This window comes from Lissotriton helveticus, chromosome 4_1, assembly GCF_964261635.1.
Source record: "Lissotriton helveticus chromosome 4_1, aLisHel1.1, whole genome shotgun sequence".
Classification (NCBI taxonomy): Eukaryota; Metazoa; Chordata; class Amphibia; order Caudata; family Salamandridae; genus Lissotriton; species Lissotriton helveticus.
In genome coordinates this window covers 964,914,919-964,937,339 of record NC_136063.1, presented here as the reverse complement: position 1 = coordinate 964,937,339, position 22,421 = coordinate 964,914,919, and the positions used below count along the sequence as shown (strand labels likewise).

The window sequence follows — 22,421 nt, the reverse complement described above, 5'->3', positions numbered from 1 at the left end:
TATTTCAAATATACGGTCAGCAGAAGATGATTTTGATTTGAGTGGCCAAGTAATTTATGACATCACCCTGATGGTCATTATTCCACTCTCCAAATTCTAAATCAGGCCCTAAATGATGCTAAATTATTGATTAATCCGCTTAACCTTTTGAACAAATTCACAGATTGTGGTGTGCGGCACTCTGTTACCTAAGATGGACAAACCATAGCACTCCAGCGTTTCACGCCCTGCCTTGCCTCTCTGTAATGTGCAGGGTAGAATCAACCTTCTGTGTGTTGTTTACTAAGCTTTTTAACATTGGTGAATCGTCCATGATACATGCTGTCAAGTGCATGGAGATCGCCTATATCTCTGCTGAGACTGTCCGCCAGCCCAGCTGCATCCTTGTGCTAAATTTAGAAGAAGCAAACTATTCACGTATTACTTCAAATCAAGTCATCAGCCTTTCTATTTTCATAGACCGTGGCTTACTATTCTTCATGCTTTGTTCTTCCCCAAACATCTAACTGCGTACAGCGCCTAGAGGCCACTAAAGTAGCGTATGATGTTCTTTCCTTAAACTTCTGTATAAACATGCATGCATACAGTAGGGAGAGAAGGATCACTTTATTTTGCTTTTCTAACTTCCAGGTGATGATACAGCAAGAAAAATAAAGTAATTCAAAGATTTTCAGCATTAATAATGTTTTATATCCTCAAATGACCACTGCTAAAGCTTTTGCATAATTAACACCTGCCAATGTTTGTTCGAATGTTGCCAAAGAGCATCAAAAGGGTAATGATCTTCTTTCATAATAACATCAACATCAATCTATCTTTATTAGGCAAACAAAGTCATAAAAGCACATACGAATAAAAACGTGAAACTTGATACAATAAAATATTAAAATCATCAATAAAAAAAGAATATCGTTTAAAACATGTTCAATGGATCATCAGCATAACATTTGAACATTATCCATAGTTAAAATAATTTCCTAGAGACACATAAAAAGATAATCTGCTAAAAATCCAGCCTCAAATTAGGATTTGCGCAACACAGTCATCATATATCTACTTGATGAAAAAGAATAAAAACATGAATGTAATAGTGATCCCCTAGCATAACCAAATGGCAATTTGGTTATATTTGCCATTGCATATCTCCATAGTAGAGCAAGCACTATACTAATCTCCTCTGCCTACATCTCCACACACACATCAGGTACCTGGAGACTGCAAATTCAACTGGAGGGGCTGTGTAGGATCCAAGAATTCTTGAAGCTATTCTATAGACTCTGGTCCCTGTGGGAGCATATTAGCAATGACCTCGTTACAATTATCGCCGTTTTAGCGGCAGGAAACTGCCTCTAAAACGGCGATAATGGGCTTGATAATATGCGTTATAGAATTCCAATAGAAGCCCAGGTTAGAGGTCCTGCCATCTAACTTGGGCTTCTCTTGGAATTCTATAACGCATATTAGGAAGCCCATTATCGCTGTTTTAGCAGCAGTTTCCTGCCGCTAAAACAGCGATAATTTTAACAAGGTTCTTGCTAATATGCCCCTATGTTACTACACAGTTGCAGTATCCATTTCCTCCTGTACATACAACTTGAATATAACTTGGTCAATGCATTGCTTTACCTCAGGGCAGAAGGGGCAGGTCATGTCAGAATCATTGGAGAATCATTGCCATTTGGCAGTTACAGTACGAAACAGCGGAATTCCAATACTAAATTTGATGTGCAAAGTTTTTGCACGTGGGGGTTGAATGGCATGCATGTACTCTCACAGAGAACAAACATCGTTAAACTTCAGGAAGGATAAAGTCAGAGAGCCCACCCTCCTATTTCTGTACAGTCCTCCATCTACATGCCTCCAATAGATCGCCTCAAATTGGTCCACAAAATTGAACCAGTCAGAGCAAGTAAGTTTATTCATAATGCCTGCAAGTTTCAAATGAGAAAACCTTGCTATTTCCAGCAACAGTAATGGAAGAGCTGCTTCTGACAGTCTACTAAACTCGTCAGTCACCGATAGTAGGGAGCCATCGGCTGTGGGAAAATGTGACATGTTACCAATGAGAGGAGAATTGAGGACATCAAGGGTATCAGAGGCTAGTTTTCAAAGACCATCAGATGTATAGGAAGTATCTGGGCAAGCTCCTGCACCTGTAACCTCTCCTGCGCCCAAAGCCACATCCTGGATCGGAGTAGATATAACACATTTGTTTACAATAACAGGAAGTCCTCCTAGTGCAGTATATACAAGGAGCTGGTTAGTTATACGAATTGTCAATAAATTAACACGTAGATATTGTTTGCCAAAGTGTGATGAATCTCAATATTTTACTAACTTAATACATACTTTTGTGATTATGCCTTTTCTAAAACATAAAACTGCAGTTAATGGCAAGGCACATTTATTCTGCAATGCTTCTGGAATAGCAGGTCCAGTTAGTAGGGATGCTCTAAGAACTAGAGTGATGTGGCACCTTCCTCACCAACTTCTGAACTTTCCCTCGTGTCCTTTTAACACTAGTGCACCTCTAGGGCGCATAGGATGGATCTAGAGCCTGTAAAGTAACAGGACGCTTATGAGATGTCGGGAAAGTAGGCGGTACCACTGATATCTGCACTCCCTTCAATCTAACTCCTTATTTCCGTGCACTTTTTCTTTCAAATGGCCAGTGATTCTTTAGCTGATCCTCTGGGGTTAGTTTTCAATTTAAAATAGCCTAGCCTAGAGGGCAAAATTGAAACATTTGGGGGCCCTAGGCACTGAAAAGATTATGGTTTCCCCCACATTTGTAATTCAAAGTAAACCGTAAAATAACATTTTATGTTTCTAAATAATTAAAATATCTTCTTTCTACATTTTCAGATTGAAAATTTCGGCATACATTCACCGAAGCATGTATAAATCCTTACACAGCAGAGAAAGCGAATCCAGTCTATTGAAATACATTGTTGTTCTATGAGTTAAAAAAAATATTTCGTATCATTTTCAGCTGACAAAATGAAAGCATTCTGCGTAACAGTTACCGATCAGAAAGGTTAGACATTACGCATTTGCTATTTCTGCATTAGGAAATACACCGTGTATTCTTCTTTCACTATACTGATATGCAGATCAGTGTGGATAAACTCAATTTTCTGTTTCCTTGAACAATGCAACTGCATAGCTTACACCGAGATGTATGTTCAAGCCCATAGGGTATCCAGCTGACAACAGGGTGCTGAAACTTTCTGAAAATCATTCTCCTATACCCCAACAGCAAAACTTATATGAACCTAAATAAACTAGGTAAAAGGTAGCGAAGAATAATAGCATATATCTTTTCTGAAGACAAGTGATCACATGAAAACACGTCTTATCACCACCTGAAGCCTGAAAATGAGTGTTACTTTTTAAATTGCACCTCTCTCAATTGTCTAATGCTCTGCCTTAATGGAGCCCCGCACCAGCCGGCAGCATCAGTCGGAACACCGCCCTTGACCAACTACCATATCCCTTCTCCTACCTGCTTTTCCCGGGGCTCCCTCAGCACACGGGAGCCCCGCACCAGCCGGCAGCATCACCCGGCCTCCCCCTCGGCACGGGAGACCGGATAATTTATGGGACCACATCACCTGCTTTTCTCGGGGCTCCCTCAGCACACGGGAGCCCCGCACCAGCCGGCAGCATCACCCGGTCTCCCTCTCGGCACGGGAGACCGGGCGGGCACATCGAAGGCTTCCGGAAACCACGTCCTCCCGGCCCGCCCACAACCAGGCGGCGGCCATCTTAAGGCGGCTCGGGCCGCGGCGGTGATCTCGGGGGTAAAACGAGGGGTGGGCACCCTCGAGATTAAAATAAACACATTAAAATAAAAGAGACAAGCCCCCAAGCCCCCCCCCAATTTTTTTTCGGAAAAATCGCGGGGTGCGCGCACGGTGCGCGCTTACAGATATATAATTTTTTTCTCTTTTAAATATCTCAGGAACCACTGGAGGGATTTACACTATTTAACCAAAAGCGTGATCTGCGTACCAGACTCTACCATTTTGACAAGTTTGGTGTAATTCCGTTCAGCGGTTCAAGCTGTAGCCAAGTCTAAAGGTCCTATGGAAATTAACATGGGGAAAACACGTTTTGGGACCCCCCTTTTTTCTCAGCCCCCACTTGACTAATCCCCCCAAAACTTTCAGGGAAGGAGAGGAGCAGAGCGAGCCATCTTCTTTGAGAAATTTGCGAAGATTCATCAACCAGCGCCAAAGTTATTCCCAATAGAATGTTGCGGATTTCCTATGGAAACTAGGTCCTAACTATATATACCTACTGGCGACCGCCAGTAGGTAATATTAATATATATATATATATATATATATATATATATTCATTACCTCAAGCAAAAGCCCCTTTCCTAGAACAGAGGACTACAGATCCCAGAAACGCCGCCCTGATTGTACACGCCCAGGGGGGCGGGGACTCATCATTTATGGGGCAGCTTCAGTGCTCAATGAACTTTGCCACTGACGAAGAGAGCCTGGGCTCTCGAAACGCGTTTGGCAGCATTCCTGTGAGGACACAGTGTTTCAAACCTGCCAGCAAGCTGAGGAAGCAAGGATTTGGATCCATTTCGTGTGTGGCTGATCCCCGAATGGGTTCCTGCAACAGCTTTGGATTATGTACCGGCCGTCCCGGTCGTGGGGATTCAGCCTGCTGCTCTGAGGCAGAACCGAGGTTGACACCACATGATGACAACCATGGACACGAAACGTGCTGGGGCTCTGCAGGGGTGCCCCCTTCACACTCCAGCTTCAGCTGAAAAGCAGGGCAGGCAGACAACACGGATGTACTTTCACACCGACTGTGGTTTTATTTTTTTCATTACCTCAAGCAAAAGCCCCTTTCCTAGAACAGAGGACTACAGATCCCAGAAACGCCGCCCTGATTGTACACACCCAGGGGGCGGGGACTCATCATTTATGGGGCAGCTTCAGTGCTCAATGAACTTTGCCACTGACAAAGAGAGCCTGGGCTCTCGAAACGCGTTTGGCAGCATTCCTGTGAGGACACGAGTGTTTCAAACCTGCCAGCAAGCTGAGGAAGCAAGGATTTGGATCCATTTCGTGTGTGGCTGATCCCCGAATGGGTTCCTGCAACAGCTTTGGATTATGTATCGGCCGTCCCGGTCGTGGGGATTCAGCCTGCTGCTCTGAGGCAGAACCGAGGTTGACACCACATGATGACAACCATGGACACGAAACGTGCTGGGGCTCTGCAGGGGTGCCCCATCACACTCCATCTTCAGCTGAAAAGCAGGGCAGGCAGACAACACGGATGTACTTTCACACCCACTGTGGTTTTATTTTTTTCATTACCTCAAGCAAAAGCCCCTTTCCTAGAACAGAGGACTACAGATCCCAGAAACGCCGCCCTGCTTGTACACGCCCAGGGGGCGGGGACTCATCATTTATGGGGCAGCTTCAGTGCTCAATGAACTTTGCCACTGATGAAGAGAGCCTGGGCTCTCGAAACGCGTTTGGCAGCATTCCTGTGAGGACACGAGTGTTTCAAACCTGCCAGCAAGCTGAGGAAGCAAGGATTTGGATCCATTTCGTGTGTGGCTGATCCCCGAACGGGTTCCTGCAACAGCTTTGGAATATATATATATATATATATATATATATATATATATATATATATATATATATATATATATATATAGTTTATTGTGTATGGTTTCATCAACCTTTGCAATATTCAAACATGCAGGTGCAAATAACATGATAACAATTCTTGCTGTAGATACAGAAAAAAAATTCAAGGATATTTAATTATGAGTTAGTAATGCGACTCACATTTGGAGTCTCCAATAAAACAGCTGACCAACAGTGAACCATGTAGAATTTCAAATAAAAGCAGGTGTTGTCGCTCTAATCTGTTACATGCTTCAATAATAAGTAAATAGAATGGTATAATCTTTAATTGTAGAAACATGTAATTTCAAACAAAATGCAAGTGCTATACAACAGCTAATTTTCATAGGTGATCACTTTCGGGCAAAAAGGGGGCCTCGGCCTGGGTTGCTACGATACAAGCATTTATGTCCCCTCTCTTCGGTACAAATGGCTTTAGGTCTTTAATTATAGCAGCGTGGAAAAACAGTAAATTGCAATGTTTTGTGGGGCTACCGATCTCTACAGTTAGTAAACTCTTCAAAGGCACCATAATATGGCAATAAAGTGCTAGCTAATATAAAACTACTATTTTCTAGGCCTGTCGGTACTAAAATATGCAAGTTTAAAGGTGTCTAGCTATGATAACTGGGAGTCTTTGGTTTTAGCACAATGGAATATCTAAGTGCAGAGTACTGTGAAGCTACTATTTTCTACAATTAGACAACTCTTCAAGAGCAACGCAAAAAGACAATAAAGTGCTGTGCAATGTAAAACTACTAGTTTCTAGGATTGGTCAACACTTAAGAACGCAAGCTAAATATGTCTCCAAATGTAGCAGCATAGAGTGACAATAAAGTGTTATGTGAAACTGCTTGTTTATACAGGTAGTCAGCTTCTCAGGGTGCTGATTAGAAGGTTCCAAGACCGGATTGCAGAAGTCAGCATTTTGGTCCTCCAGACGGCTAAAGGATGCAGTCATAATAAACTTAGAGAACAAAATACTGAGCACCATATTGTCTGAATTCAATGACGCAATGATAACCTGTTGACAGGTGCAGACACCGAATGTGTTCCATTTGCCTCGCAGGTAGACCCTGCATTCTTTAAGAAGTGCTGGACAAAGGCATGCTACATGTTCAAATGATTCCTTACTGGTTCCACAGCCCCTGGAGGTTGTACCGTCACTAGGGTGACGACAACTGGCTAAATGATTAAAGAAGGTTCACTGGCCCAACCTGAGGGCCATAAATCTTATTTACTCGGCAAGTAGGATGCCATGGTAGCTGGCTGGTACCTGGCTATGACTGACCAGGCATGTTGGCGTTCTGCCAGTTGTGCTCTGTCCAAAATAAATTACCAAAGATGTATGCCCTTCTTTATATACATTTTAAAATATTGCTAAATTGGATTGGTGCCCCAAAAATTTTTTGCTTCTAGGAGCTGCAGGCCTTATTCTAGGTGCTGGTGATGCGTTTGACGTGATTGCCTATGACTTACTTCCAGCCACCGCATTCCCTCCAGGTTACCTGCTCTGGCCTTGCGTAACTTGTTATACAGTTTAAGGTAAGCACTGGCCCTTACCGACTGCTGACCTAAGAGGCCAAATTCAAGTCTGACCTGGGCAGGGCATGAAGATTTCTGTAATCTGAGAATTTGCTTGTAAATTCTTACAATGAGTTTATTTGACAAGCTGGAGTCTTTTCATAGAATGATTTCCTGGCCATAGGTTAAGGAGGGGGGATTTTTGTCCCCATGACTGTTACTAATGGAGCCAAACTTGGGCCCAATAGCTGTTTGGCTAGTTTTGTAAATGGTACCTATAACATCAGTGCGTTAGCTCACACCTCCAGCTGTTGTTTTGTAAAGAAACATTTTGTGTCGATATGGACCCCTAAATATTTGTAGGAGTGTTCAGTTAGAATGTATTTGCCATTGTAGGACCATCCTCCTCCTTAGTATTTTCTCCTCTCATAGGTTAATGCCTTAGTTATTGTCAGGTTTACCTCCAGATTATTCGGAGTTGTGTAGATACATTATTGGTCGAGACGCCGCTGTAGGCCTACCCTTGTGTAACTGAACAAATCTAGATCATCTGCATACAGGATGTTATTAAGCCGGTGCCACGAATTTTTGGGGGTGGCTATTGATGTCGTTGAGGGACTGTGATAGGTCTGCAATAAAGGGCTTAAAGAGCAGGGGGCCAACACGCATACCTATTTCACTCCATGTGATGTCAGTATTTCCTCAAAATATGTGCTCCTTCACCTAATTTTATGCTGATTCATGTGCTGGTGTGAAGCTGGATTACATTTTTTTATAGAGTTTTATTTAGCGCGAACTAGACCCGAATCGGGTATCAGAGCGCTTTACATGAGCACTAGTTTCGTTACAGAATGACACATTCATTTTTGTTAGGCACGGGAGATAAACTGATTTGCCCAGATTCCCAGGATGTTGAGCACCGTTGCCGAGACTTGAACCCGGTTGCCCCCGCTTCGAGGTTGACCGATCTAGCCGTAAGGCTATATCACCTTCAATAGGGGACCACAGTGACCCCCTTGGCACCCGATCAAACGCCTGGTTTTGTACGAGTGAAATGTCAGAATAACTATAACGTCCCTCTAACCTTTGGTTTTTTTCTGTGAATATCTAAGGTTTCTTAAATGCTAATTTCTAACTAAAATGTCCCTAAAACCAGTGGTTTTTTTCAGTGAATATATATATATATATATATATGAATGAAAACTGAGGAAGTTAGAGTCTAAGTATATACCTCTGTTTAACACTAAGAGTCCCCATGGTTTAAATGTTGAGAAGGATCTACATGTACATCTGGTATAGTGAGATATTCCATTTCAATGATTTTAATTAATTTCTGGATTTTAACTATCAGAGGAGGTAAGAAGGCAAGACAATATATTTTGATAACTAACGTTTAAATGTCTGGAGCCAATGTAAATAGAAAATACAAATCTATGCGTGCCAAGCCACAAGATTACGTTTTTTCGAAGGATAAGGGTTATATGATTCACAAGGAGTTTAATAAGACATTTTTATATGTTGCATATTCAAATTGGTAACTTGTGAAGCGCTTGCACTTTATTTACCTTGATTGCGATATTAGCACATGATAATATAATCAAATGTTTAAAGTACTGTGAAGCATTAGCACTTTATAAGCAATATTTTGCACAGTTTATCGTAAATACTGTGAAGCACTTGCACTTTAAGAAAAAAATTCCAAAATGTTTGCGATATTTGCACAAAGAAGCTTTAATTGATATTTAGAAATTATTTATAAAAGTGATACCTTGTGAAACACCTTAATAGTGTCCTCTGTCAGCACTAAAAAGAATGTATTTGATCTACTTGGCAGAGAGCATGATAGCATATGAAGGAATATACTACATGTAAGAAATTGGACTCCATTCATGGGCACTTGCCCGGTATATTGCTTGGCGTGAGATTGAAAAACAGAATATATTTCCTTCGTTGAAGAATATGAGACATACAGATTTTAAGCTGCAAAGAAAATCAAATGAATGAGATGAACACAGGTTGAGAAAACAGTGGAAAACATTGGGAAAAGATATCTAATATAGCATTTATAAAATGTTTTTATAGGAGATCAATTGGTGTCTAAAATCTGGTTTTATTAATGCATGAATTAATGCATAAATTGAAGCATAAGCACATTAACAATCTGAAATGTTTTTATCAATTTATTTGTGTTGCTTAAGTAATATATTTTGTGTATTGACAGGATCAATTATGTCATAGCCACGGCAGGAGGAAGAAACTGTGAATAGTCTGTGTTAAATTGTATCTTTATTGCGTACAATTGTATAGTCTGTCTTTTGTATCAACTGTGAAGCTGATCATGTGATCTAACTCCCACTGATAAAAAACTGTTTGATTTTAATGAATGCCCATGTGAATAAGGCAGGTGTGCCGAAACGCATCATGCGAGACACGAATAAACCCTAAGCTGGATGGCAAAAGCTTACTTCTGTGTTGGTGTCCGATTTTTTAGATGAAAGTCAGGAGTGGTTGGAATATATATATATACTCATATATATATACACACACACACACACATAAAAGGGTTTATATTTACCTGTAAAACACTTACATTTTAGTTGAAAAAGCATGTGTGGTAAAGGTATAGTTGAGGTAAAAATATGCTTGGGAAAGGCTTGCATTGTCATGACTGCATTGTAAAGGCATGCGTGGTTACGTCATACATGCAAAAGTACCCGCTAGCTTATATTAAGTTTCATATAATCATTAAGTATTGTAGATGAACTATTCTATTAAAGTATCCATACGGTGACCAAAGCTTTAGATTTTAGTTTTACTTCCTGTTTGTTTCCCTGTGTGAGGTGGAAATCACATCAAAAGTATGAGGACTGCAGAGGGCCACCCGGCCTCTACTTTGTATAGGTGATGGTATTATGCACCCCCTGAGCCAGTTGCGGCAGAGGGTTTGAATGAAGGGGAAGAGTAATGTCACACAAGACTTATTCCGAGACAAGTGCTTACAGTGGCCGTGTTAGTTATTTACTTGGCCTGCCACCGGCCTATCGCCTATCCCCACTATATGACCCCTCATTTGGGGTATGCCAGTTCCGCGAAGAAGACCCCGCCACATTACCTGCTAACTTGAAGAACAATCTTACCATGTGAGAAGGGGGTGGGGCCTCGTGCCGAGCACTACATTCAAGGCACTTTTGAACCCCACCCTGGCCCCAAACCCCCTCCTCCCACACCCCCAAAAAAATCTTGTGGAGGCTGGTGCCGATGTCCTGGGGTGTTTTCACATCCCTTAATGGATGTCAGCAGTTCAAACCCTCGGTAAACAAGCAAGAAAATTAAGATTATTCGTAAGTACGACGGGGCACTTCTACGCCCCCACCACGCAAATCTGAAAGAGAATTACACTAGAGATTTTTCACAAGGTTTGGTTGGTACAGGATCAACAAAGTTATTCTATTTTTTATTTATTTAATGCAATTTTATATAGCGCAAACTTTACCCGAAGGTGTCAGAGCGCTTTCCATAAGAACCAGTTGCAAAACATAAGGACTTAGGATTACATGCGTTACATAAAAGAAATAAACAGAAAAAATTGCAAATGTACAAGATGTAAAGTCACACAAGGAGGAGATACAAACACAAACAGAAAGAAAAATTGCAAATGTACAAGATGTAAAGTCACACAAGGAGGAGACACAAACAGAAAGAAAAATTGCAAATGTGCAAGTAGTAAAGTCACTCAAGGAAGAGATAAACATGGATATACTCTAACGGTCACATAGGAATGGTAGAGAGTACAAAGGTCTAGTGCACAGCTTTCCAAACTTTTCATGTTGGTGACACACTTTTTAGACAATCTTTATTTTGTGACACGGTAATGTGAGCGAGCCCAAACCTCCTAAGGGGGGTTCGGCCTATTATTCCCCCGAGAAAATTTTGAAAAAATACTGGGCAAATGGTGCATTTTCAAGCAAATTTGAGAAAGCAAGAAGGTTAATAAAGCAATTGTGAATCTGGTCTAACACAGACAGTGACTGGCAAAAATGGGTGTAAGAAAGGTTAGGTTTGTGCCTGAAAAGAATATAATCATGCACGCTGCAGGTACTGATCTGCAGAAAACACAACACATGAACCGCAGAAAATGTTTTTCTGCTCTTGCTCTTTCTCACAGGCGGGCCTTGGCTATATGTTCCCACCATCACTGATCTTCTGGTAAGAGCACCAATCACAATCAAAGAGTTGTAGCAGCCACTCTTTTCACACTTCACCCTCCAACGTCTTCAGGTTCTCTCGAGTTTACTTGCCCAGTGATGGTCATCAGTCAGACATAGCCACTGTCAATGTACATTAGGATCACTATTTCTATAGTTTTACGGAGAGAGAATGTGGCATAACAGCTAGGGTGGTCGACCTCGGAGCTGGGGAACAGGGTTTGAGTCTCGGCAGACACGCTCAACATTCTGTGATTCTGGGCAAATCACTTAATCTCCGCCATGCCTAACAAAAATTAATGTGTCCGTCTGTAACGTAACTTGTGCTCATGTAAAGCGCTCTGATACCTTTGGGTGTAGTTTGCGCTATATAAAACTCCACAAAAAAAAAATACAGAGCACCTGATGAGTCTGGGTTAAAAATATCACTATGGTTTGTGCATCAACTTCCCAAATCCTAACAGTAAATGTCTGAAACGGAAACCTAGTTAAAATAGTGGCATTTCCTGAATGTCTGCATTGGAAGAAGGGATATAGCTGGAGCAAGACCACTAAGAATTTGAAGAAAGACCTCCTCTTAAAAAAAACAAATCTTGGATTGGGTTTTATTCCACGTTAAGATCAAGAGAGATGGCGGATGTAGCAGACATCATCAGGGGTGTGGAAATTTGTCAAAAATCTACTTGGCCAATGGACAACATTTTACAGAAATCTACTTGTCCTGGGAAGATATCCGCTTGCCCCACCTATTCCATAAATCACTAAGGTGGTTCTGCACGGCGAGAACCTGCACTGTAATCAGTGCAGCATACAGTGCAACATTATTTCAAGCACAATCCAATTATGCAGTTCATGGTCATGCATCCTTAAATGCAACTGTTGTACTGGCAGATTGTACAGTATGTGGGTGGATGTGTCAGTGTGCACCGAACCCAATTATCAACCAGTATGAATGTGACAAAATTTCAATTGTAGAGAAGGAGTACCTAAAGACTTCATTGAAGTATACTTCAATTAATGTAGTCAATTACTAGTCTGCGCTCTGTTTCGGAATATGAACCTGTAGGACAGAAGGGAGTTCTTCATCCTAGGCCCAAGTCATAGCTGTCCAGCTTTAAAAATACTCACATGTGAACATGATCTGATAAACGTTTGTGTGGATGTGAATAACTGCACTTTTTGGTGGAGCTTATGAACTTTTCATCGGACAGCCAAAATTGCGTGGCAGATGTGCTGTGGTTCACTGAGGCAGTATACACAAGTACATATACAGAAGAGGCAGTACTGGGCAGTTAAATCAATCTCCTTTTACATTCCTGGGCAGGTGAGGTGTGATTACACTACTGTGCACTCACTGATAAATCTCCACATTCTTCTCCCACACAAGGAGCATATGCAGCACATGCATTAGCTACAGGGTTCTCTTGTGCACAGTAGTGGTATAGTAACGGCACCAGAAGAGTAAGCTCCCCAAACATGAATAGATGCAGCTCCACAATAGATGTGCAAGTTTGTCTCACTTAGATTTGTGAAGTAGTCACTTTTTTCTTTAAAATCCGAGTTCTCTGCCACTTATCTCTCTCCTTCCAAAGTCCCCAGCCCCCCACTGCCCACCCAGATGTGCCCGTTATCATCTTGTAAAATCCTGTAATTCTGTTGCCCGATGCAGACATACGAGTATTGGTAAGCCTGGTGCAATCGGTTTTTTTTATTTCAGAAGCTGAGCATTCTGAGGGTCTAAGGGATGATGCTGGGATATTTCGAAATGGGCACATGCAAAAAGAAGGCACAAAGGCAGGCACACAGGAAAAACACGCCTTTTCAAATCACGTAGAGAAAGAAAAACAAGCCTTTATGTCTACGTAGGACGAATACTCACACAGGTGGCAGTGTCACTTTTCCTTGGATCTGGTATGGGCTCATTTTTACTGCTGACATAACTGTGCAACAAAAATGCAACAATACAGCAGTTGCCTAACATTAAGGTGGGAGTATTGTATAATTTCACGCAGTTGTCAATGAAACGTGATTGTGAGACCTACAAATGTAAATTCTGATATTTCTGCTTTATATTGAACTCGGTTCTGCAATTTTTGCCATTTTACATCGTTGCAAATGACAGATGGTCCCCCACAGGTGGCAGGTCCTATGTATGTGCGTGATTTATAACAGAATCACTCTAAAAATGAGATTCTACAGCTGAGACGTTTTCCTCGTAATTTGCCACATAATCATGCTGCCTAAACTGCATATTTTAACAAAAACGTTGTTTCTTGCTCAAACAGATCAAAAGTTTCTAAAAAGAGGGTAACCCATCCTGCCACACAGTACAAAGCCCATCACAAGTAGTGACTGGTCACTTTTACATTGCTATTGATGTATTTGGGTGTTAATCTCAAAGTAATAAGGCAAGCCATTTATACTGACAGGGTTAACCTATACAGATGTAAAAAAAAAAAAAAAGTAGTAATACGATAAACAAAAATGTGCTGCCTTCTGCTACATAATTCTCATTTTTTGTGGCATAATTTAGTCAACCCTGCGCATAATTTAGACCTTCTCTGCTGCTTCATTACAGTGGCTCTGTTTATTTAGCACAAACTGCCAGAGCACTTTGCATGGCGGGGGTGGTTTACAGTAGGTACAGGAGATGGGAAATGCAACCAAATAGAGGTACCAGCTAACAGGAAGGAGCCCTAAATGTGAAGAATAACCGGTTTCTTGCCAGATTAAGCCTGTAAAATTGATAACGACGTGAGGCTTTTCCTCTGCTGCAGTGGCAAGGTTGGAAAATAAAGTGGAGGCACTGATTAAGCAAGAAGCAGTGGAGGGAAGGTCGAGGTAATGGAATAAGGAAAAGGTGAGAAAAGACTGTGGGGGAGGGTATTATGAACAGAGACCCCCAAGCAAAAATGTGACATTGCGATGTTTGAGACACCGAGAGTGGCCCACGTTTCAGTGAGCTGTGTGAAATACGCTGCACACATAACATTGCCTGGAACGCGAAGATACTTTCTGCCTGCTTCATTATGTGGCCTTTCTTTTATTCAAATTTAGCTTTATTTTTTAACCCCGGGAAAATGATGCAGTTTACAAAATGTTTCTATTTACAGCGCACGCTTAATCTTGCAAGGATGCCTTTTCGGTAAGACTGCCAGGTGTTGAAGTATAATTGTTACCTCCGTGCCCCCGAATGCAACCTCATCCATAAAAGCAGACTGACAAAGTAAAGGTCAATGTCTCTAAAATAGTGAGACTCCATTTGTGGCGTTTTCACCCATTAACGCTGCACTGGTTGCATTGTAATAGGGCCTCACTGATCAGCCGATAGCAGTGGAGAAGTTCCCGCCTTACTGTAAATTAACATGCCACACATTTGACCCTGCCCCCACGCCCCCTGATCTCAGTCCATTCCATGCAGCATAACAGTTAACATACATTTCTGCAAAACCCATTATTAGATTGACTCGCCTGCTGGTGAAGCATTCACTGTGTCAGAAACGGCAAATGTCCGATCCCGATTCCAGGAAGCGCCTCGTAGAGCACCAAAAATGAGCGGACTGCCCTGGACGGATCCCAATGGATAGGGCGATTGAGCCCTGCAGCAATCAGTGACAGAGAGACCACAAGGCCAACCGGCCCGCAGCGCTGAGACCCAGACGCACCAAAAGTGTTTCGTGTCTCGGCGCCCGCCCTTTCATGTTCAGCAGCTCAGTTCCAAGAGCAGGTGGGCTGCACCAGTGTGTAACTCACGCTAGAAAACTTGCGTCTAGCGTAATACTCCCCCAGCCAATCACTAACTAGATAGAGCCCAGTCATGGGCTTCCAGCCAGTCAAAGGCTTTCTGACAGCATTTCAATTGCCTGTGAGCAAGAGAGCGCCCACAGCTCATTTCTTCTTTGTGATTTAATGTCTACTTGGCCGTCGGACGAAATAGACAATAAATCTTCTTGCCCTTCATAAAATTCTAGTTGGTTCGGGCGTCGGGCGATATGATTCCCCCACCCCTGATCATGCAGAATTGAAGTGGCAAAACGCAACCTGCCTGGCCGTGAAAATTGATTACCAAGCAATAAAATAGCCAGACGTACCACATATCTGTATCAGAAACTCAAATTCTGCATCAACTTCTGCCTCCTTTTATAACGAAAATGGCAAACTTCACAAGTAAAAAATAAAATATATGAAAAAATAAAGCATGAACATCGATTTCTATGGCACAACCTATGTCTAAAAGGCAAGCGTAGGTGCAAGGCGTAAACCACAGTTTTGTGAGCTTCATTTAAAAGGATGTTATGTGATTATTTATAAGTACTTAGTTTGAATTGCAGCTCTCGTGAATCACATGGCTATAATACTAATGGAAAAATAATCTTCACTGTTCAAATTTCTCATAAATAAACAGTACTGGCCCTACCCCCTTTAGCTCCCCATTTTCATTCTCCTCTTCCCCTCCTGCCCATTTCACTTTGGCTATGTACACCCACATTTTTAGGTTTCGCCTGGGGCACGGAGCTTTAGCTCCGCCCCCAGGAGAAATCTTTAGTTTTGCAGTATGGGGGACTTGAATCCGCCCTCTGTTCCATTGGCTAGCTCCATAAATGGAGGCTAGCCATTGGAACAGAGATCTGTCCGTCATGGCCGGACCAGATTCGTGGGCGTTCCTGCATTTTTTTCGCTCTCCACCCTTTTTGCATCGTCATTGGGCGGTGGGCGGAGTTTCGTTTTTTTTTTTTTTTGGTGTTTGTTTTCCTCATTTCATGCCGACCACGGCCGCCGGAAGAAGTCCAGGTGAGTGCCCGTTCCTGCCCCCCCCCTCCCGCTGTCCGTGTGCCGTTCCCGCCCCCTCCCGCTTTCCGTGTGCCGTTCCCGCCCCCCCTCCCGCTCTTCGTGTGCCCGCCCGCCCCCTGTCCGTGTGTGTCCGTGCAGGCGGCTCCGGTCCCAGCGTCCATGTCCCAGTGTATCTGGCCTTAGCACACCTAGTTTTAGCTGTTGTAGTCTTGCGTTTGCTACGTGGGCGTGGAGAGTACTGGGATACGGGGCTTCCTGCCGAGGTCACCTGTCCATCATGACTCTGTATGTGACGCAAGGACGAAGGAGTCGGAGGTCGCTGGGGAAACTTGCACTCCACGTGGGGCGAGTGCAAGTTGTAAGAGAGCGTGCACAGAGAGCTCGTAGAAATAACACGCGTATGCACAGACCGTGTGTAATACTGGGTTTGGGTGAAGGATGTCAGGAGCACGAGTGCAGAGTTATCAGTAACAAAGCATTTCTGTAGCAAAGTTTCTATTTTGGGTGACGTTTTCTGTAAGGTAAAGGGAGGTGTAACGGAGTAAGTTGGAAGTGTGCTTCAAGCTTAACTGGCACACACACTCAAAGACACTTTCTCTGTTTACACGAGCCCACACAGACGGATGTTTGTCTCGCAACCCTGGGTGGTCAAGAAAGTAAAATTATGCGCGACCAGGTGTCAAGCTTGAAATCTTGGCAAAATAAAGGTAATTGCGTTGGTATAGGACGCGGCACAAAGTGTTATGAAGAATAATATCTGTGTTTTAAATACTGCGTGCTACAAAAAAATGGCAGATTCCTCGTGCTGATACGAATGGTAACTATTGTCGTCGCCCAAACGTGTATTGTTTTAAAGGACCTCGAAAGGTTACACGACTGAGACGTTCCTTCCCAGATTCGGTTCTGTGACCCACACATTTCTGTACACACTTGCATAACCCAAGCGTTTCACCTCTGCAAGAAGAAAGTCTGCGTCACGCCTCCCCGGATTCAAACCCGTGGCCTACGAGCTGGAACACTCTGAGCTGTCCTACCAGACAATGATGGTGATAGAAAAGCGAGGTTTGGGTATGAAACTGGTGCGGTGCCACACCACAAACTGAATCGGGCGGTTGCTTATAGAATGGTTGTCACCGCGCTCAATTCCATTTTATTGTCTTCATAAGGATAAACTGTGGGTTCGTCCCAGCCCGTGTTTTCACTCATGAGTGTTTGCTCACACAGGCAAACCTGCGACTTATGTGTTAACCCCCTGAGGCGCACTACCAGTTAATTGGTGCATTTATTGCGAAACTCAGTCAGATTCAGTTTGTCAGCCTCGGAAAGAAGGAAAGACGAGGAAATTGGGCTTTAACGTCACAATCAGATTAACACTGTTATTCTGTAAGTTTTGTGTACATGTGAATTTTACATTAAAAAGTACCTTTTGTGATCTAATATTTTTGTGAGTAAATCTGCTTCTAAGGTTTTGAGTTGGCAAGGCAGCAGTTCCATGTAGAGCGTGCACATTTACATCCCTACGTATTAGTGGACATTCACAAACTGTTTTCTGAGACATTGCCGCATAGAAACAGTTGGCAATTTAGTTCTGTCACGGGCAGAAGTAAATCGCGGTCTAGTGTGTGAACAGGAAGGGTAGGTCCCAAAATGTGTGGCCTTTTAGAGGGCTCGCAGCAGGAAAAGAATAGTTCCTTCGGGAAAAAAACGAAAAAAATGTAGTTGCACACATGGAAGACATTTCTATCCATGTGCAGTTGTGCACTACTTGTAAAGTAGCCGCCCGCCCCCCTCCCGCTGTCCGTGTAGCCGCCCGCCCCCCCTCCTGCTGTCCGTGTAGCCGCACGCCCCCCCTCCCGCTGTCCTTGTGCCCGCCCGCCCCCCTCCCGCTGTCCGTGTCTCCGGCCCCACTTGTAAGTGCTTGTTTTATTTTTCACTATATTTCCTTGGGAAAGCACATGTCTGTAGTTGCATTTGGGGAATGAATCTCTGAAACTGAGATCTGTTTTGAATTTGGGAAGTGCTTCTCTTAGAGACAGCTGCATAGTGTGGGCTGTGAGAGCTGTGTGGGCTGTGAGGGCTGTGAGCGCTGTGTGAGCGCTGTGTGAGCGCTGTGTGAGCGCTGTGTGGGCTGTGTGAGCTGTGTGAGCTATGTGAGCTGTGAGAGCTGTGAGAGCTGTGTGGGCTGTGTGGCTGAGAGCTGTGTGGGCTGTGTGGGCTGTGAGAGCTGTGTGGGCTGTGAGAGCTGAGCGAGCTGTGTGGGCTGAGAGAGCTGTTGGCAATGTAAATAACAATGCCATTTATTTTAACCTCTTCAGCGCGACCGCGTTTCCCCCTCCGGTGCTGGGCGGTAATAGAAACGGGCGTGGTCATGACGGAACGGTTCCGTCAGGAGCACAGCTCAACGGTAGCTCATGACGGAACCGTTCCGTCATGAGCATGGAAAGGGTTAAGTAAAAAAAAAAAAAAATGTCATGAGCAATGCCAATAGCTCTAACTTTTCCAAAGGCGAAACCATTGCATTGTAAATGCTTGTTGCTATCTCCTTTCCACTTCTTGCGAAGGGGTGCACCATGATTAACCCCTTATCATCATGCCTGCTCTGTTCAATACTCCACAACATATTCCCCCCAACCCACCTCTTTCGTACCCTAACCCTCTTTCTGCTTACTTTTCTATGTTACTGTTTTGCATTTCTTGGAGTCTATTTTTCTTTCCCACTTTTCATTGACAGTAAATGTGCTTTAAAATACTTGGCTTTCGGTGCTCTCTTTGTTTCTGTGCATCTCGCATTGATTTTCCCGAACTCGACATGGCGTTGTCCACTTCTCCACCGTCGCTCAGCCCACACCCCCTCATGGAGGTCTGGTTTTGTCAAAGATTAGCAGGTGCTATTTGTGGTCAGCACAGACCATAGCCAGCCGCTTTTGTCCATGACCACAATTTAAAGAAGGATGGGGTACTGTTGAGTCCCTGAGAACAGCAGTCCTTTGGAAAGCGGGTGCTCCCAGACGCACCATATGGGTGTTACGCACCAGCCCAGGCTCCGAGGTGCTATTCCAAAGATGTTCAGGGGTTGTGTTAAAGTTGCTAGCGGAGGTAGGCAGCCTGGAAGCCCTGCCAGGCAGGTGGCTGTTTCACCATGGGGCGCCGGCGAGTGACTGGTGAAGAAGGCCTCCCCTCATAATAGGTAATAAATTATGCCTACAATAAATGTAAAAGCGCGCCCGGGTTTTAGAGTTTATATTGGTTTAGAAAAAATTTACTTTCAAATTTGACATTTAAGAGAGCAAGCATGTAAAATGTCAAAAAGTGTGTGTTGCACACACCATGCTACACAAAAGACACAAAACCACGAAGAATGCACAGAGCACTTTATATCACACTTTTACATGGCCTTCGAATAATGCCAATGGATGCATGGCAGTTAAAAATACGTTAATAAGTGTCGACTTACTGCCTGTATATCCCTGTAGCCACCGCCTATATCAGCAAAACTTAAGAAGCTAGTGACCTTGTGACAGCCCTAACTCAGTAATTGTTAGCACACGATCAACCCCCTGCCCTCCTCCCATCTTCCTCACACCTCTTGCAATTACATCACAACGACCCCAGCCCCCACAACAATCAGTTTCATTATGCAGTCCCAGTCATTCGATTACGGCCAGCAATGCGTGTGACCCTCTGCAGGCCACCTCCCCCGCCCCTGCCTCTTCCACAGTGAACTGCTTCTCCACAATATATTGTCTTCACTTCTCCACCATGCAAGTGACCTTTCTTTCAAGCAGCTTCATGTTATTAAAAGCAGCTGAAACGGTCTCTTTCATGATTTGTGAAATGGGCGCGCTTCGCAATTCAGTTTACACGCTCGGGGAAGTTACAGTGCATGCGCACATCTTACAGGGATCACTGCTGGTGTCATCCCACGACACACCCACCGTTTGCAGGCGACACAGTGGGGCGTCGCGATGCAGAGTTTGGAAAGCTCTGGTCTAGTGCATATACTAGTGATTAGAGTTATCTCTATATACATGTATATATATATATATATATATGAATGAAAAAGGTCAGTTCAAATTCCTCCCAGCTGTTCAGCTGTTTAAACAAAGACCAACGAGTCCCAAAGTTTTTGGCAAAAGGGTTTATTCCTGCAAACTCAGCAGCGCAGTAGATAACGCGTTTCGGGCAAAAGCCCTTGATCACATCACTTAGATTTTCTCAGGTCAAGACCCAAAAAAAAACAAAAGAGAGCCTTCAAAAAAACCTTAACCGTAGGATAATATTATTGGGAATCCCAGGGAAACAAAAATAATGACATAATACGAGGTCAATTTTTCAGGAAAGGGTTTCTTAACTCTCCTTGTCGATGCAAAGATCTGAATATGTTATGTTCCCATTCAAAGATGGCGACCGACTCAAAAGAAAATGTATTTAAAAAAAAAAAGACTTACGCATTGTCCGCTTTCTACTTCTATTCACACACGCCAGTTGACTCCGGCAAATTCTTTAAATCATGCAGTTTCGGGCAAGAATTACAACAAAAGGAAAATACGGCAGATAATAGAATATCTTGTTGTCCGGGGATACTTACAGCAAGTGGCGGGCCTCCCCTGGGCAGCTCTCGCGAAGCACGTGGGCTCCACGTGTTAAAAATTGCAGAAGAGCGTCTTCAGACATGTTTATAAACGCTCTCGCTTGCAACGGCTTGGTAGAGAGACTAGTGTTTCCATTAGATGAATATCCTTAGCAACGACGCATTTGCGCACGTTTGGCCCTTCCTCGTCTTTGCGTCATGAGAATGGATTCCCGCCTCCGAAACATATGTTGGAGCCTCTCAATGTGCCCAGCCTCGCTCGCTGTTTCGCTCGTAGCACATGCGCAATTACTTTCAGCGGCCTCAGACTCAGATCTGATATCCAAGCCAAGGCGGTGAAAGGCTATTAGATTGAACTCGATGTGTAAACGAAAATATCATCAGCCTGCCTTGTGCCGAGTAAACTTATTTTTCCTGCATCTGGAAATTTTAATAGCGTAATGCGTTCTGTTATTTGTATTCATTGCTTTTTTTCAACTGGATTGAAGTGCCAGTTAGTATAGGGTGACCATAATTTTAAAGCCAAAAACCGGGACATTTCCCAAAAATAGAAGAAAGGACTACAATTTACTGCAACCCAGCGCACAGAGTGACAGTGCTCCTCAGCAGAAAATTACTGTAGAGGTGGTAAAAAACATACATAACGAGCATTTGCAATGCAATCGGTCTCGCCTTTGGGGCCTTATAATATTTAACCGTGCAGCACATTTTTTGCATCTGGTTGCCCAGTAGCGGTTCCACCGGGAAGCAGGGAGGAAGAAGAATAACTGAGAGATCACAATGGGGCAATTCATGCATGAACCTTTGAAAAAGTCTTGAAATGAATTCACAGCAAAAGTCAATACACATTCGATGGGGACACATTTGGCTTAGAAGGTATCCTCTAAGTGGCACATTTCTGATGCAGATATGCATTTTTACATTGCAATATAATGTGAGTGATCCACTAGATACTCCCTATCATTACAACAATATTTATTTTATAGAGTTTTATGTAGCGCAAACTTAACCCAGATCGGGTATCAGAGCGCTTTACATAGCACCAATTGCATTATATTTTTGTTAGGAACGGGGAGATTGTGATTTGCCCAGAATCACAGGATGTTCAGCGTCATTGCCAAACGTCAAACCCACTTCCCCAGATTCAAAGTCAACCGCCCTACTCCTGTGTTGCTGACATTCTGCTGCCCCCCAAACAAAAATATATTAAACCTACTGTTCAAGGAAGGAACTTAACTTAAAAACATTTCTGAATAACTACAAACTGAGTGTTTGCCAACGTATAATTAGACCCACCCTGAAACACAAACAAACCTGGCCCTGAGAGGAGATTTGCTCATATTCCAAACTCACTATACAGGCAGAATGTCTACGTGGGCAAATTCACTTTATGGAGGCAAAAGCACATCGTTGGTGGTACTTGTAATCAAGAATCAAACTAGCACTTGGTAATATGCTAGTTGCCAGTAAAGTGTGCTAACAGCTTAGGTAATTTGGCCCAAATGATGATAGACTTGATTGAGTTGTCAATAATCTTGCAATTAGAAAGCATTGCTGGTGTACTTTTGCCTACGATTAATAAAAGCTGCCAACGTTTCAGCGCGGGATAGCGTCACAACTACAAGGCTCTGATGTAAAATCTTC

At 43.2% G+C, this 22,421-nt stretch overlaps 1 protein-coding gene across 1 annotated transcript in view; it reads right to left on the bottom strand.

Moving 5' to 3' along the window:
* RMP24 (ribonuclease MRP subunit p24) overlaps positions 1 to 21,024 on the bottom strand; it is a 254,804-nt gene extending 233,780 nt beyond the window's left edge. Inside the window, exon 1 of the mRNA XM_078685722.1 lies at positions 20,775 to 21,024. Within this exon, the coding sequence (XP_078541848.1) occupies positions 20,775 to 20,860 (86 nt within the window). The 5' untranslated portion in view covers positions 20,861 to 21,024. The remainder of the gene's footprint in view (positions 1 to 20,774) is intronic.
* Between the last annotated feature and the right edge of the window lie 1,397 nt (positions 21,025 to 22,421).